Here is a 15,486-nt window from a genome sequence, read left to right as displayed (position 1 = left end):
CAGAGACACAGGCAGAGGGAGAAGCAGGCTCCATGCACCGGGAGCCCGATGTGGGATTCGATCCCGGGTCTCCAGGATCGCGCCCTGGGCCAGAGGCAGGCAGGCACCAAACCGCTGCGCCACCCAGGGATCCCCTGCCACTTCTTTTAACTTTGCGTATTTGGTTTCTCCAGAAGGTTTTCTCTCCTTCCTTTCTTTCCTTCTGTCCTTCCTTCCTATAATTCTTTTGGAAAGCCAACCACCACCAAAAATCTGCTAAATTTGAAAACTAGTATCCTCACACAGATAAATCAGAGAACCGCTGCCGTCTAGCATGCAGAGGATGTTTCAAGGGACAAGGAATTAGAAAAATCCCTGAGATCAGAGCCAGCGGCCCAGTTCGTGGATTTAAACCAAGGTCTGCCAATCTCCGCACTATTGACATTTGGGCCTGGATAATTTATTGTCGGGCTGTTCTTTGCACTGTAGGATGTTCAGCAGTGTCCTTCTCCACTAACTTTTAGATGCCAGTAGCATCCCCACAGTTTTGACAACCACTGTGTTTCCAGACAATACTAAATGGCCCCGAGGGCAAAATTACCCCTGGTTGAAAACCACTGGCTTAGAGGGACAGAAATCCACATAGACCATAAATAAGATTGTATCTGTCAACATTTGAACACTTTTGAAGTTTTTCTTGCCTTTTAAAAAATAGAGCTGATGAAATGAATCTCTGGTGATTGAGGGTGAGCATTGTGCATGTCACTTGTCCTGTGCCGTAAATAAGTGATTTAGTGAGTGTGGGTGTTTGCTTGCACTAAAATACTGTGCTTGGAGTTTGGGGGCTCTAATTTTAGAGTTTTCCCACTTGCTTTCTTGCCTGTTGACTGTCATTTGTGGCTGCTGTAGCAGAGAGATGACAGCTGTCTCTTGCTGTCACTTGTTGGCACCTTCTGATTTACAGCCTCTGGTGTGTTATGGGATGGGAAGGCTGATAATGAAGTTTGTGAAGATTTATGAATAGAATAGTTTTGAGAAAAAGACCAGGGGCCTTTGCTACAAAGTGAATCGTATAGATTCTGAGACACTCTTTTTGTCTACTTCAGGACTTTTTCTTTTGCAATGTGTTTACAGACTAGGGGATTTATAGAACTAGAAAGGCTCTTGGAGATTATGTAGTTCAAACTTCCCCTCCCCATTTTATAGTCAAGACTGAGTCCATATCACTGGGGGCATTGTCCAAATTTCAGCGCTAGGTCATAACCCACAGTTCTGATTCATGGTCAAGTGCTGGTTCCAATTCAGTGTGACCCTGAGAACCAGAGAGCTGATGCTTAATAGGAGTCTTAACTTCCAGATAAAAGGGAAGTGGTTATATGTGACCATCTCTGTCCTAGATTATGTGGGACAGCCATTCTTTCATTCACACACTGAATATCAGATCCCTACCATACAAATTAGTTAGTACTTACAAAGCACTTAGGATAGTGCCCAGCTCATAGTAAGCACTTTATGCTAACAATGATGGTGTTCCAGGTACTAGAATGGGCAGGCTCAATGATGGTACAATGATGAGCAAGGAGCATATGATTCTTGCTTATATGGCACTTTCATTCTACTTGGAAGAAGAGTATGGGTTGGGTGATGTTGTCATCTTATAACATGGTATTTTGGCTTGCTTCTTAGATGCCTTCTTCACCTGTCGAAAAAATGCACTCCTGGCGAAGAGCTCGTCCACCCAGGTAGAGGGTGACTTTGCCATGGCCCCTCGGGGGCCCGACCAGGAGGAGTGTGAGGGCCTGCTACAGCAGTGGCGAGAAGAAGGGTCGAGCCAGGTGCTCTCAACTTCGAGTGAGGGTCCCCTTGTAGATAAGGGACTAGCCCAGAGCAGCCTGGCGCTCCTGATGGATAATCCCGGAGAACAGGATGCTGCTTCAGAGGACAAGTGGTCCAGCAGGCAGCTGAGTGATCTGCGGGCAGCAGAGAACCTGGAGGAGCCTTTCCCTGAGGTGCTAGGAGAGGAGCCACTGCCAGAGGTCCAGGGCCCAATGTGGGCAGCTGTCCCCATGCAGACCGGCCCCCAGTATGCAGACTGTGCTCTCCTCCCAATGGGTGCCCTGGCTGCACAGCAGTGGGAAGAGGACCCTGCAATGGTGGCCTGGAGCATAGCACCCGAGCCTGTGCCCCAGGAAGAGGCTCCCATCTGGCCTTTTGAGAGCCTTGGGCAGTTGCAACCTCCCCCATTGGAAATCCCATATCATGGTGAGTCTGACAACTGGCTGAGTGAGCCAGGGCAGGAGCTTGTCTCCATTGTGAGCAGAGCCACTGCTAAAAAGAATATTCTCTGGCAGGGAGCTCTGCTGCTGCATTCTGTTTTTCTGAGAATCTTGTAGTATCAGATCTAGAGGGGCCTTAGAGATTGTCTCATCCAGCCCCATGGTCTTTCAGATGAAACAACCACGGTGCAGAGGGTAGCAGGACATGCCTGAAGTCACATAGCTAGGCAGAGACATAACTGAAAGTACACCTTAGTTCTCATTCTCCATGATATTGTTTCTAGGGGTAGTGGTGGAGAGATCTAAGGGCCTCCACTCTCTGCCTCAACCAGAATTTTATCTTCTGGTTTTATCTATATTATATATTTGGCTTCCATTAAAATTTGAAGAATGAGTTCTGTGGCTCAAATAGGTTTGAAATTCACTTTGTAGCCCCATGCTCTAGGGGAGATGGGGACATGTGGTTTATAGCCCCACAGGCTTTTTTGAGTTTAAAGGTTAGAAAATACCCAAGGCCGAGATTACTTTTGAAATGTCTTTAACCTCAGGTGACTATGAAGCACATTGATCTGAGTGATTCTCTAGATACCTTAGATTTATCAAAAGTGAGAAATTGTCAGCCTGTATTTATTGAACATGTACTAGGTGTCAGGTACTATGCCTGATACTGAGGATGCAGTGGTTAACAGGCTAAGATTGTCTCTGGCTTTGCGGAGCTTACTGTCTAGTCTGAAAATGTCCTTAGGGTGCTGCTCAAATAGCCACAGAGAGGGATGGGTGGCAGGGAAGATGAAAAAAGGAACTTCAGGCACAGTATCTCTGAGTCAGGAGTAGAGATGGCAGGGCCTGTGGGTAACATGTACTTGTTGTGGGCCTCTTCTTCCCAACCCCTTTGCAGAAATCTTGTGGCGAGAATGGGAGGATTTCTCCACTCAGCCAGATGCTCAGGGCCTGGAGGCGGGGGATGGCCCTCAGTTCCAGTTCACTCTGATGTCCTATAACATCCTGGCCCAGGACCTGATGCAGCAGAGCTCAGAGCTCTACCTGCATTGCCACCCGGACATCCTCAACTGGAACTATCGCTTTGCGAATCTCATGCAAGAATTCCAGCACTGGGACCCCGATGTGAGTGAAGAGGGGAGGAAGTGCCATCTTGTATTTGTTTTGAACCTGGCTGTTTTTTCCCGTGCACTTATAAAATGAGTTCAACCCCATAGTTGTTTATAGGATTGGAATTCTGCCTAGGGTTGGAGCTTTCCTGCCTGGAGTCTATGAGTTTTTGGCAGGTGCTAAGAAGACTTCACGGGTACATGCTTCCCAGCACCTTTATGCAAGGAGGGAGACTTGAGGGATTCCAGAAGCAGGAATATCTTGCGCTTGCATCTAGTCTGCTCAGCGTCACTCAAGGCCTGTCCTTGCTGGCACTGGCTGTCTGGGCAGGGCTGGCACTGTGGGAAGTTTCAGTGTGATCCTGTCTGAGACCAGCTACAGCTGCCCACCTGGCCCCAGTGCCTGCTCCTGGGGCGGGGGTCCCTCTCCAGCACTCTTGGTAACTCTGGAGTGATTGGTGTCCCTGTCAATTTCCCAGATCCTGTGTCTCCAGGAAGTGCAGGAAGATCATTACTGGGAGCAGCTGGAGCCTTCTCTGCGAATGATGGGTAATGCAGCTCCCTGGCACGTGCACTGGTCTTGCTTCCTGAGGCCCTGTCTGTTCTCTCCTGAAGGCACCATCTTTTCTTGTGCTTCAGTAAATCCTCAGTCTCACCTGTGTACTGTCTCCTCTTCGTATGGGAGAGAAAGAAAGAGTTCTGCAGTTTTAAAGCAGTTCTGACATTTACTGCCATTTAGTCCTTGAAGTAGCCCCTGCCCCAGTGAGGCTGAGTTAGTGTTATCCTTATTTCTGCAATGAGGAGACTGAGGTTCTAAAGATTTTTGTGACTTGCTCAAGGTCACTAGGCTACAAAGCTAGTAGGTTGTGGAGCTAGGACTCTATAATTTGTCTGACTCTAGAATCCATGCTTTTCCTATCAAGTTATGTTGCTTCATACCCTCCTGTCCGACTTCCCATCTAGCCCCTCAGTCACCTGGTAAGGGAACTGTAAGGGAACCTCGCCAGAACCAAGCAGTTGGCAAGGACAGGAACCCCTTTACCGAGCAGCAGGAGCAGTGCTATAGGCCCACACGCCTGGGCTGCTCCCACTAGTTGGAGGGATTCAGGCTTCGAGGACTCTGACCCATCTCCTTGGCTGGGTGTTCTTGCAGGTTTTACCTGTTTCTATAAGAGGAGGACCGGGTGTAAGACAGATGGCTGTGCTGTCTGCTACAAGCCCACAAGATTTCGTCTGCTCTGTGCCAGCCCTGTGGAGTACTTCCGGCCTGGCTTGGAGCTCCTCAATCGGGACAACGTGGGCTTAGTGTTGCTGCTGCAGCCGCTAGTCCCAGAAGGCCTGGGGCAAGTCTCGGTGGCCCCTCTCTGTGTGGCAAATACCCACGTGCTGTACAACCCACGCCGGGGTGATGTCAAGCTGGCCCAGATGGCCATTCTCTTGGCTGAAGTGGACAAAGTAGCCAGGTTGTCAGATGGCAGCCATTGCCCCATCATCTTGTGCGGGGACCTGAATTCAGTTCCTGATTCACCTCTCTACAACTTCATCAGGGACGGAGAACTCCAATACCATGGGATGCCGGCCTGGAAGGTGAAATGGGAGAGGCCACTGTGGGGGTGGGAATATGGCCAAGGGAGAGATTTGGGTACTGGCAACTAGTGCTGCTTCTGTGGCAGGGACCTCAGCTACACCTTTTCTGGCTTCCTCCAGCTTTTTCTTGTTCTGTAGAATAGTTTATAAACCTGGATGTTAGAAATTCCTGGGTGCCTTTGGCATCTTATAGTCCTTTCAGCTTTTATCATTAATTTTTAGTTTGTAAGTAAACTCACAAGAATTCAAACATTGTAAATAAGACCAAAACCCTCTTTATTACCTACATTCCTCACCTTTCCCTTTAGGATGAAGTAGTAACTGTTTGAAGTTTGGTAGTGGTCTTCCAGAATATTCCATATGCATTTATAGTGATATCTATGTTCCTGTGATATTGTCATTGTAATTTACATTTATTAGGCACTTACTGGGTTCCAGGTGCTATTTTAAGCACTTTGCATGAGAAGTTTGGCAGTTTGCTGGCTCTAGGCTATGTAGATAGCTAGTGGTAGAACCACGATCTCTAACCAGGTGGTCTGGCCCCAGAGCTCTTGCCTTCCAATACTGTGCTGTGATTGCTTCTGACGACTGATATGTGATCTGTTGTGTGTGTATTTATAAACATATTATTGTATGTTTAATTCTGTAGGGTTTTTTTTTTAACTCAACAATGTATATATGGATCTGTCTCATTCCTTTTAACTGCTGAATGTTGATAGAAGTCTCATAGTTTCATCATATTCAGCCCTGATGATAGACATTCAGCTTGTGCTGATTTCTTTATATGTCACTTAATCTCCCTGTTCCTCTGTTTGGCCACTGCTGCCCAACTTACTGCTTTGCTTTTGGCAAGGTGCAGTGGAGAAAGGACACAAAATGGCTGAAATATTGTTAAACACTTTGGGCTTTTATTTTAATGAGGTTACTCAAGGGCCAGCAATATCCTGATTCCTGCGTGTACAGAGAAAGGCCTTATCCCGGTGGAAAGCTGCTATAATCATGGAGCTCAGAAAATGGGAAAAAGAATTTACTAAGTGCCTACCACGTGACCATCGCCATTAGGGATAGTGATTAAGAGCACTCATTTGGAAGCCGGACAGTCCTGAGTTCTGATCCCTGTTCTGCTACCTTATGCGAGTTGCTTAACTTCCTTAAGCCCCATGTGCCTCATTGGTACCCTAGGGATACAATGGAACCCATTTCAGGGGGTTTTTGTTGTTGTGTAGCAGATCAGATAAAATAACACATAGTGAAGTGTTTTCTAGTTCCTGCTTCAAAGGAAGCAGACAGCTATTGGTTATCATTAAGGTTCTTAATTGTATATGGTATTATTATCATCCCATTTTATAATAGAGGATATTGAACTCAAGAGAGTTAACTAACTTGCCCAAAGTTAGACAGCTAGAAAATGGTCATTATATTCTAGCTCTGTCTTACTTGAGATGGCATATTGAAAATTTATGTCCTTCAAGGGCAGAGAGATCAAGGGTATCTCTCACTGTGCTCTCTCCAGCACTTAGCTAGTGTCTTGCACATAGTTGGCATCCAAATATTTGTTGTTGTTGTTGTTGTTAAATGAAATAAAGGGAATTTTGCTACACACTGTGGAGATATGCAGATGGCTGATGTTGCCGAACGTTTCTCTGCTATGTTCTGTCCGTTCCCAGGCTGCTCATTGGCTTTGACTGAGGATGGGACATAGATACGGTAAAGTTCTTTGTTGCATTTCCCATTTGATTTGACCCTGTGGTTTCCTCATGATGGACTTAGGCTGCTAGACCTTGATCCAGAAGATCTGAAGATCAGGATAAACTCTTTCCCACTGCAAATTAAAGCCCCTGAAAGTTGATGTTCCCTGTGGAGATTTCATGTAGATTTTTTTAAGGTGAAATTTAGGGGATAGAATGGGGCTAATTTAGGCGATGTTCATACAGTTCTATTCTCTTTGACTCACATACCTCATTCTCGTAGCCCTCATTTCTGCCTCGTGGACATTTCAGTGCTTCTAGTTAAAAAAAAAAAAAAAGGCTTTAATTAGCTCCTTATTTTTAACCTTCCCCTGAGACTGATGTGTTTTGCTTATCTTATATATACAGTGTGTGATTGTCACGGGCTGTTTTCTTTTTCCATCTTAGTGTGCTCATTCCCACCTGCTCTTTCCTTCTAGGTGTCTGGACAGGAAGACTTCTCCCATCAGCTTTACCAGAGGAAGCTGCAGGCCCCCCTCTGGCCCAGCTCCCTGGGCATCACTGATTGCTGTCAGTATTTGACCTCCTGTCACCCCAAGAGAGCAGGTGAGCATGTGCCACATTCTTGGTTGGCTATACCTCTGTGCCCATTTTGGGAGAAAGCTGGTATTTATAGTGAAGAGAAAAATGTAATTCCCTCAATTCTCTTAACAAGTTCCTTTGTTTTTCCCACTGTTGTCCTCATATGAGCCCTCCCAGTGAAATGGACAACTTTAAATCCTATCTGTTGGAAATCAACTTGTCTTCAGAGCCAGGCTTCTTCTGTGTCCCTACACTGGAAGCTTTTCGGTATTAAGGGGGTTTCAGCATGTGGCTTCTCTTCCTTTCTCTCACTGTATGGCTTTTCCTGGTTTGCAGAGAGACTAAAGTATAGCCGAGACTTCCTGCTGCAATTCCGTTTCTGTGACATCGCCTGTCAGCGACCCGTAGGATTGGTTCTTATGGAAGGAGTGACAGATACTAAGCCAGGTAATGGCAACTAAGCTTGTTTTCTTGCTCTTCTTTCATCTTCACCCCTGGTATTTGTCAGTTATGTGGTTTCTTAGTCTTTTTGTAAGTAAAATTCTTAGTAGTCAGCTTCCGTTAGTAAGCATGCTTAGAAGGAAGGTCAGTAGAGTTCTGTGGCCATATGTGTGACTGGATGTGCAGCTCAGTGAGAACATGGACTTGGAATTGAGACTTGAGTTCCAGTCATCTCTGAGACCTTTAGTGAGACATGTAACCTTTTTAGGTTTAAGTTGCTGATAACCAGTGTGTGTACGGCATATAGGGAAGATACACATGACAGGGCTTTGAAAATCGTAAGGTGGGATGCCTGGGTGGTTCAGCGGTTAAAGCATTTGCCTTCAGCTCAGGGCGTGATTCTGGAATCCTGGGGTCGAGTCCCACATCGAGCTCCCTGCATGGAGCCTGCTTCTCCCTCTGCCTCTCTCTCTCTCTCTGTGTGTCTCTCATGAATACATAAATAAATAAAATTAAAAAAAAAAAGAAAATCATAAGGTGATTGTAGTCCTGCTTGTAATAAAAATTTACTCCTACTGAGAACTTCCAGATCAAACATGGTAGAGTATACTTGATATGTTCCCCCCTTCTTGTCTCTGAAACCATTACAAAGCAACAAAGAGAATGGAAAAAAGCAATGCAAACTCCACCTTTGAGAAAAGTAGAAAAGTAGGAGATCTAAATATAACCTAAACCATGAATCACAGCATAGGTAGAATGGCTGCCGGAAGCGCTGGAGTTTGTGTAGCAGCGCTGGAAGAAGTATGCAGGGACTTATCTGGGGACAAAGAACCAGCACAGTGCATTTCTCCAAGGTGAGGAGTGTACCTTAAGGCACAAAACCAAAATCTCTTGTTTCATCAGCAACAATAGGATGCACAGGTTATGGTAGGAGATTGCCTGAACCTGTTTTGGTCTTAAGAGGCACTGGAGAAAAGCCTGATCAAGGAATAATGCTTATTTGCATTAAGCAGTCTGTTTGAATGGCGGCAGGGGTGATGAGGTACTTACAGAGCTGCATATCGCTTTTGGCTGGGGAAAAGTAAAGATTAAAGGACTCATACACTGTGTCATCAGGAATATCCCTATTACTTGGAATGCATACCCAGTTCTTCCCTTAGAGGAACTGTACAGATAGCTGGTACAGAAAAACCTCAACTAATTCAAAGCAGGGCTGCTAAAAAGGAACCAGTATGTGAGCTGTGTTAGAATACTGCAAGAAAGAAAGCAGAAGGAACAGGAAAAATAAAAGGCAGATAAAGAATGCTTACCTCAGAGATAAAAATTGTTGCCATGAAATATATGAAAAATTATGATTATTTTCCCATGAATTAAAAAAATGAAGCAATTGACTTTCTAAAACAAGAGTACAAAAATAATTGCCTTTATAAAGTAAGTTCAGGCACATTGCAAGACATCAGAAAATTAAATGGAAACTGCAGAGCTCAGGAAAGAATAAAAAATGTAAAAATCACATAAAATGAAACAAAATTGGGTACAGCATAAGAAAGAATAGGAATAGATACTGCTGAAAACAAAACAAGAGACAGACGCCATGAAAGAAAAAGCAAAATAAAAAGGAAGTAAAAGGATAAAAGAGGGTAGAGAGAAATGATTGTAGTGAAAGATAAGGAGACTTTCAACATACACATAATTAGAGTTCACAAGAAAACCAATATAAAGACACAAAAGAAGTATGTAAAGGTATGATTCAAGGAAGGTTTTCCCCAAATTAAAAGATTTGAGTCTTTTTTTTTTTTTAAGGTTTTATTTATTTATTCATTAGAAACACACAGAGAGAGGGAGAGGCACAGGCACAGGCAGAGGGAGAAGCAGGCTCCCTGCAGGGAGCCCGATGTGGGACTCTGTCCTGGATCCCGGAATCATGCCCCGAGTCAAAGGCAGAAGCTCAACCATTGAGCCACTCAGGAGTCCCAAGATTTGAGTCTTTAAATTGAGAAGATGTACCATGTTTCAGTAAAAAATGACATAGGAGAATCAATAATAAGACATCCTACTGAAGTTACTAGAAGTCAGAAACAAAAGAATCCATTGGGCAGTTGAACCAAAAAGGATTGGGCTGCTCTTAAGAGTAAAAATGATCAGATTGGTTTTAGACTACTTAACGTTATCATTCAGTTGTAGAAGACAGGAGAATAAGGCTTCAAAGAAAGAAGATATGGTTCAAGAATTTCATACTCAACCAAAAGCCTTTCTTGACCAAATTGCTAGAACAACCTAAGACAACCAAGCAATGACTGGAAAAACTATATTAGAAGGACTGGTGATGGGCAGCCCTGGGCTCAGCGGTTTAGTGCCGCCTTCAGCCCAAGGTGTGATCCTGGAGACCCGGGATCGAGTCCCACGTCAGGCTCCCTGCGTGGAGCCTGCTTCTCCCTCTGCCTGTGTCTCTGCCTCTCTCTCTGTATCTCTCATGAATAAATAAATAAAATTTAAAAAAAATAGAAGGACTGGTGATAAGTCATGAATTTATTTTTTCTTATAGGAATTTAATTCAAATTGGCATTTCGCACAAAGCAACAAACATTTCAGTGATTCAGTTTTTTTTAATTGCAAAGCTAAATATATTATATTGCTGTAACGATAGCAATAATGATAATGATGGCCCCCATGCATAAGTAGGTAGCATGTGCCAGGAACTGAGATGACTGCTGGTATTAAGTGGGCTCAGGCAGGGAAGCAGTGGTTCAGTGTTTTATAATTACAAAATCCTAAAGTTAAACAGTAGTGGGACCCCACATTTCATGTTAAAAAATAGATAGAGTATTAAAAAACAAATAAAACAGTATTGTACTTGAAACATAAAACAAGCATTTCAATTTAGTTACAAAATTAAACCAAAAGCCTTTAAAATACATACTGATGATCACTTTGTAGGTAGAATCATTATGTGGGGAAAATACCCAGTTCACTAATAGTACAAAATAATAGTATTTTCAAAATTGAAATTAAATTTGGGTAAACACATCCATCCACCATATGTGTAGTTACCATCTATCACTACAAAAGATTATTATAATATGGACTCTGTTCCTTATGTTGTACTTTTCATTTCTTTTGTTTGTTTAATTTTTTTTATTGGAGTTCAATTTGCCAACATATAGCATAACACCCAGTGCTCATCCTGCCAAGTGCCCCCGTGCTTTTCATTTCTATAATTAACTTTATAACTGGAATGTTGTACCTCTTAATCCCCTTCATCCGTTTTTGCCTCTCCCTCGCCCCTTTCCCTCTGTCAACCGCTAGTTCGTTCTCTGTATTTATGAGTCTGTTTCTATTTTGTTCTTATTTGTTTTGTTTTTTAGATTCCACATGCAAGTGAAATCATGTGGTATTTGTCTTTCTCTAAGTTATTTCACTCATAATGCCCTCTAGGTCCACCTCTGTTATCACAAATGGCAAGATTTCATTCTTTTTTATGACTGAATAATATTCTGAGCGTGCACTTGTGTGTGTGTGTACACAACATGTTCTTTATCCATTTATCTATTGATGGACTCTTGGGTTGCTTCCATATCTTGGCTATTGTAATGAGGCTGAAGTAAACATAGGGGTACATATATCTTTTTGAATTAATGCTTTTGTCTTCCTTGGGTAAATACTCAGAAGTAGAGTTACTAGGTCATATGGTATTTATTTTTAATTTTTTGAGCACCTTCCGTACTGTTTTCCATAGTGACCAATTTACATTCCCACCAGTGGTGCACAAGGGTTCCCTTTTCTCCACATCCTCACCAACACTTGTTATTTCTTGTCTTTTTGATACTAGCCATTCTGACTGAAGGGATATCTCATTGTGATTTTGATTTGCATTTTCCTGATGATTAGTGATATTGGGCATCTTTTCATGTTTTTGTTAGCCATCTGTATGTCTTCTTTGGAAAAATGTTTATCTCATGAATGTCCTTTAGACTCCAAATCTAAAAATCTACCACCATTTTTAGACCGTGAGTAGAAAGAAGTACAATAAGGAGATCATAACATGTGATCTTTTTCTAGATGCGTTTAGGTGTGCTAATGAATAATATTTCCAGTCTAATACTAGACTCATGCAACCCACCAGTGCACATCAGAACTTGCTGACTTGATTGTGACATTGATTTTACTGGACAGCATGTGAGTTGCAAAAGGAGCTGCAGTGCTAGATAGTGATGGTCTAACCTTCCCACAGGCTGACATTGCACTGCACTGGAGCATTCTGTATTGCCCAAGTTGTGTAATAAAAACATTGTGATTCTCACTCTCCCCAGCTCCCTTTGTTTTTTTTTTTTTTAATTTTTAAATTGGAGTTCAATTTGCCAACATATAGCATACCACCCAGTGCTCATCCCGCCAGGTGCCCCCCTCAGTGCCCATCACCCAGTCACCCCAACCACCCACCCACCTCCCCTTCCACTACCCCTTGTTCGTTTCCCAGAGTTAAGTGTCTCTCATGTTTTGTCACCCTCACTGATATTTTCACTCATTTTCTCTCCTTTCCCTTTATTCCCTTTCACTAATTTTTATATTCCCCAAATGAATGAGACCATATAATGTTTGTCCTTTTCCGATTGACTTATTTCACTCAGCATAATACCCTCCAGGTCCATCCACATTGAAGCAAATGGTGGGTATTTGTCGTTTCTAATGGCTGAGTAATATTCCATTGTACACATAGACCACATCCTCTTTATTGGCTATTGTGGACATTGCTGCGATAAACTTCAGGGTGCAGGTGTCCCGGCGTTTCATTGCATCTGTATCTTTGGGGTAAATCCCCAGCAGTGTAATTGCTGGGTCATAGGGCAGATCTATTTTTAACTCTTTGAGGAACCTCCACACAGTTTTCCAGAGTGGTTGTACCAGTTCACATTCCCACCAACAGTGCAAGAGGGTTCCCCTTCCTTCACATCCTCTCCAACATTTGTTGTTTTCTGTCTTGTTAATTTTCCCCATTCTCACTGGTGTGAGGTGGTATCTCATTGTGGTTTGGATTTGTATTTCCCTGATGGCCAGTGATGCGGAGCATTTTCTCATGTGCTTGTTGGCCATGTCTATGTCTTCCTCTGTGAGATTTCTGTTCACGTCTTTTGCCCATTTCATGATTGGATTGTTTGTTTCTTTGCTGTTGAGTTTAATAAGTTCTTTATAGATCTTGGATACTAGCCCTTTATCCGATAGGTCATTTGCAAATATCTTCTCCTATTCTGTAGGTTGTCTTTTAGTTTTTTTGACTGTTTCTTTTGCTGTGCAGAAGCTTTTTATCTTGATGAAGTCCCAATAATCCATTTTTGCTTTTGTTTCTCTTGCCTTCATGGATGTATCTTGCAAGAAGTTGCGTGGCCAAGTTCAAAAAGGGTGTTGCCTGTGTTCTTCTCTAGGATTTTGATGGAATGTTGTCTCACATTTAGATCTTTCATTCATTTTGAGTTTATCTTTGTGTATGGTGTAGAGAATGGTCTAGTTTTATTCTTCTGCATGTGGATGTCCAATTTTCCCAGCACTATTTATTGAAGAGACTTTTTTCCAGTGGATAATCTTTCCTGCTTTGTTGAATATTAGTTGACCATAAAGTTGAGGGTCCACTTCCGGATTCTCTATTCTGTTTCATTGATCTATGTGTCTCTTTTTGTGCCAGTACCACACTGTCTTAATGACCACAGCTTTGTAGTACAACCTGAAATCTGGCATTGTGATGCCCCCAGCTATGGTTTTCCTTCCCCAGCTCCCTTTGTGGGGGAATAATTCGAAAGAAGGGAATCTAAATTTTAAGTTCCCTCCTTGTAAGCATTTTCAATTATGAATGATTTCTTTTTTCCAGTGTGGTCTTAAAGACACTGAAAGGGGTTACTGTGTTTTCTTTCTCATGACCACTTGCCTCTTTCCATTGAACTCTGGACCTTCAGGTCTTTTATTTTTATTTTTATTTTTTTTATTTTTTAACACTATAAAATTTTATCTTTTATTTTTATTTATTTTTTTAAAGATTTTATTTATTTATTCATGAGAGACACAGAGAGAGAGAGAGAGAGGCAGAGACACAGACAGAGGGAGAAGCAGGCTCCATGCAGGGAGCCCGATGTGGGACTCGATCCCGGGACTCCAGGATCACGCCCTGGGCTGAAGGCAGGCGCTAAACCGATGAGCCACCTAGGGATCCCCCTTCAGGTCTTTTAATAACAATAAACCATATGCTCAATACAGTATATTATAGGAAAAAAATGCTAATAGATGATTTTTGTAACCACTGTTTACAAACTGACCAGATGACCACGGACCAAAGGATCATTTTTCTAACCAGGAAAGTTCTGAATCCAGCTTCTCCACTGGCCCATGCCTGGACACAATTTATCCTCTTCCCAAGAACTTGCAGAAGAACTTACTTGTTTGACCACTCCTAGTGCTGACTGGGTCAGGAAGATGCTGCCGCCTAGGTAGAGGCATCTGTGGCCCATGTGCTCATATGGCCTGGTGGGGCACGCAGAGGTCTCTAGTCCTGTGTGATTGCCAGAACAGTGCAGTTTGTACACAGTGCTGGGTGGACAGAACCTGCTGTTGAGGTAAACCATTTTTAGTATCCTGCTAGTCACTGAGATTTTTCTGGCATATTGTAATGGTTAAATGTAGGACTCAAAATGAAGATATTAGCATTATTGCAAATATATATGCTCCAAATAATATTACATCAACAATCACAAAGTGAAAGTGCAGGCTTTAATAAGGAAGAGTAGTCAGAAAATAACTAATGGTAAAGGGTTTTAATTAATCTGTCTCAGCCCACAACAGATCAAGTAGAAAAAATATAAGAATGTGGAAGACTTCAGTAACATGTTGTATGGTAAATCTGATTGATGCACATCAAACTCTGAATACTGAAAGCAGAGCAAAGACATCTTTTTAAGTATTCATATGAAATTCTTAAGAATTAGACTACCAAAAAAACCCTCAGTAAATCTCAAATGGTAGAAGTCATATAGTCTTTCTCTGATCACACATGCAGTAAAAATAGAAATTAGAAACAGAAAACATTGTCATCTGAATACTTAGAAAATTTCAAACAACTTTTTGAGTCAAAGGTGATATTTAAGTTAAAACTGCAGAGTATCCAGACAATAATAATAATGAAAGTACAGTATATTTATGGGTTATAGCTAAAACAGCATTCAGTGAAAAGTTCATGGAATTATATAGAATATTTGGAATCATAGAATTACATTAGTAGATAGGAAAAGCTAAAAGTAAGTAAAATACACATTGAACTCAAGAAATTAGAAAAAAGAACAAATAAACTGAAAGAAAACAGAAGATACAAATAGGAATAATTTAGAAAACATAATAGTGGAACTAATAAACTCTAGAAGTTGGTTGTTTGGGCAAAAAGCAGCTGTCAGGTAGGCCCATTAGCTAACCTATCTCAAAGGTCAGGGAAGGAACAAACGAAAGTATCTAGATGCAGAATAATTAATAGGATTATAAGGGGGTTCTTGGCCCGGCTAAGTACAAAAGAAATTAAAAACTTAGATGGCATATATTAATTTTAGAAAATGTAATTTAGTAAAAGAGATTACAGAGAGGAGACTCTAAATAGAGAAGAAATACATACAGTTCTCAAAGATGTGGTCCCACAAAAACACCAGGCTCAGCTTGATTAGAGATTATCATCAAACCTTTAAAGAAAGTATAAATCCATTACTATTTAAATTATTACAGTACACAGAGGAAAAAAGGAGCTGCTTATTTTTTTTTTAATTTTTATTTATTTATGATAGTCACAGAGAGAGAGAG

The 15,486-nt window shown here is 42.1% G+C and overlaps 1 protein-coding gene across 9 annotated transcripts in view; it reads left to right on the top strand.

Annotated features, from left to right (window-relative positions):
- ANGEL1 (angel homolog 1) overlaps nucleotides 1–15,486 on the top strand; it is a 41,746-nt gene that overhangs the window by 14,790 nt on the left and 11,470 nt on the right. For 7 of the 9 annotated variants that reach the window (XM_072839434.1, XM_072839433.1, XM_072839431.1 and 4 more), the window contains 6 exons: nucleotides 1,666–2,241; nucleotides 3,154–3,380; nucleotides 3,844–3,913; nucleotides 4,518–4,951; nucleotides 7,119–7,245; nucleotides 7,558–7,668. In XM_072839434.1, coding sequence (XP_072695535.1) covers nucleotides 1,666–2,241; nucleotides 3,154–3,380; nucleotides 3,844–3,913; nucleotides 4,518–4,951; nucleotides 7,119–7,245; nucleotides 7,558–7,668 — 1,545 coding nt within the window. Of the gene's footprint in view, nucleotides 1–285; nucleotides 398–1,665; nucleotides 2,242–3,153; nucleotides 3,381–3,843; nucleotides 3,914–4,517; nucleotides 4,952–7,118; nucleotides 7,246–7,557; nucleotides 7,669–15,486 lie in introns of all 9 variants that reach the window. The other 2 variants (XM_072839437.1, XM_072839436.1) reach the window with 1 other exon arrangement.

This window comes from Canis lupus, chromosome 9 (assembly GCF_048164855.1).
Source record: "Canis lupus baileyi chromosome 9, mCanLup2.hap1, whole genome shotgun sequence".
Classification (NCBI taxonomy): domain Eukaryota; kingdom Metazoa; phylum Chordata; class Mammalia; order Carnivora; family Canidae; genus Canis; species Canis lupus.
The sequence above is the reverse complement of the archived record's forward strand: the minus strand, read 5'-3'. Positions and strand labels throughout refer to the sequence as shown.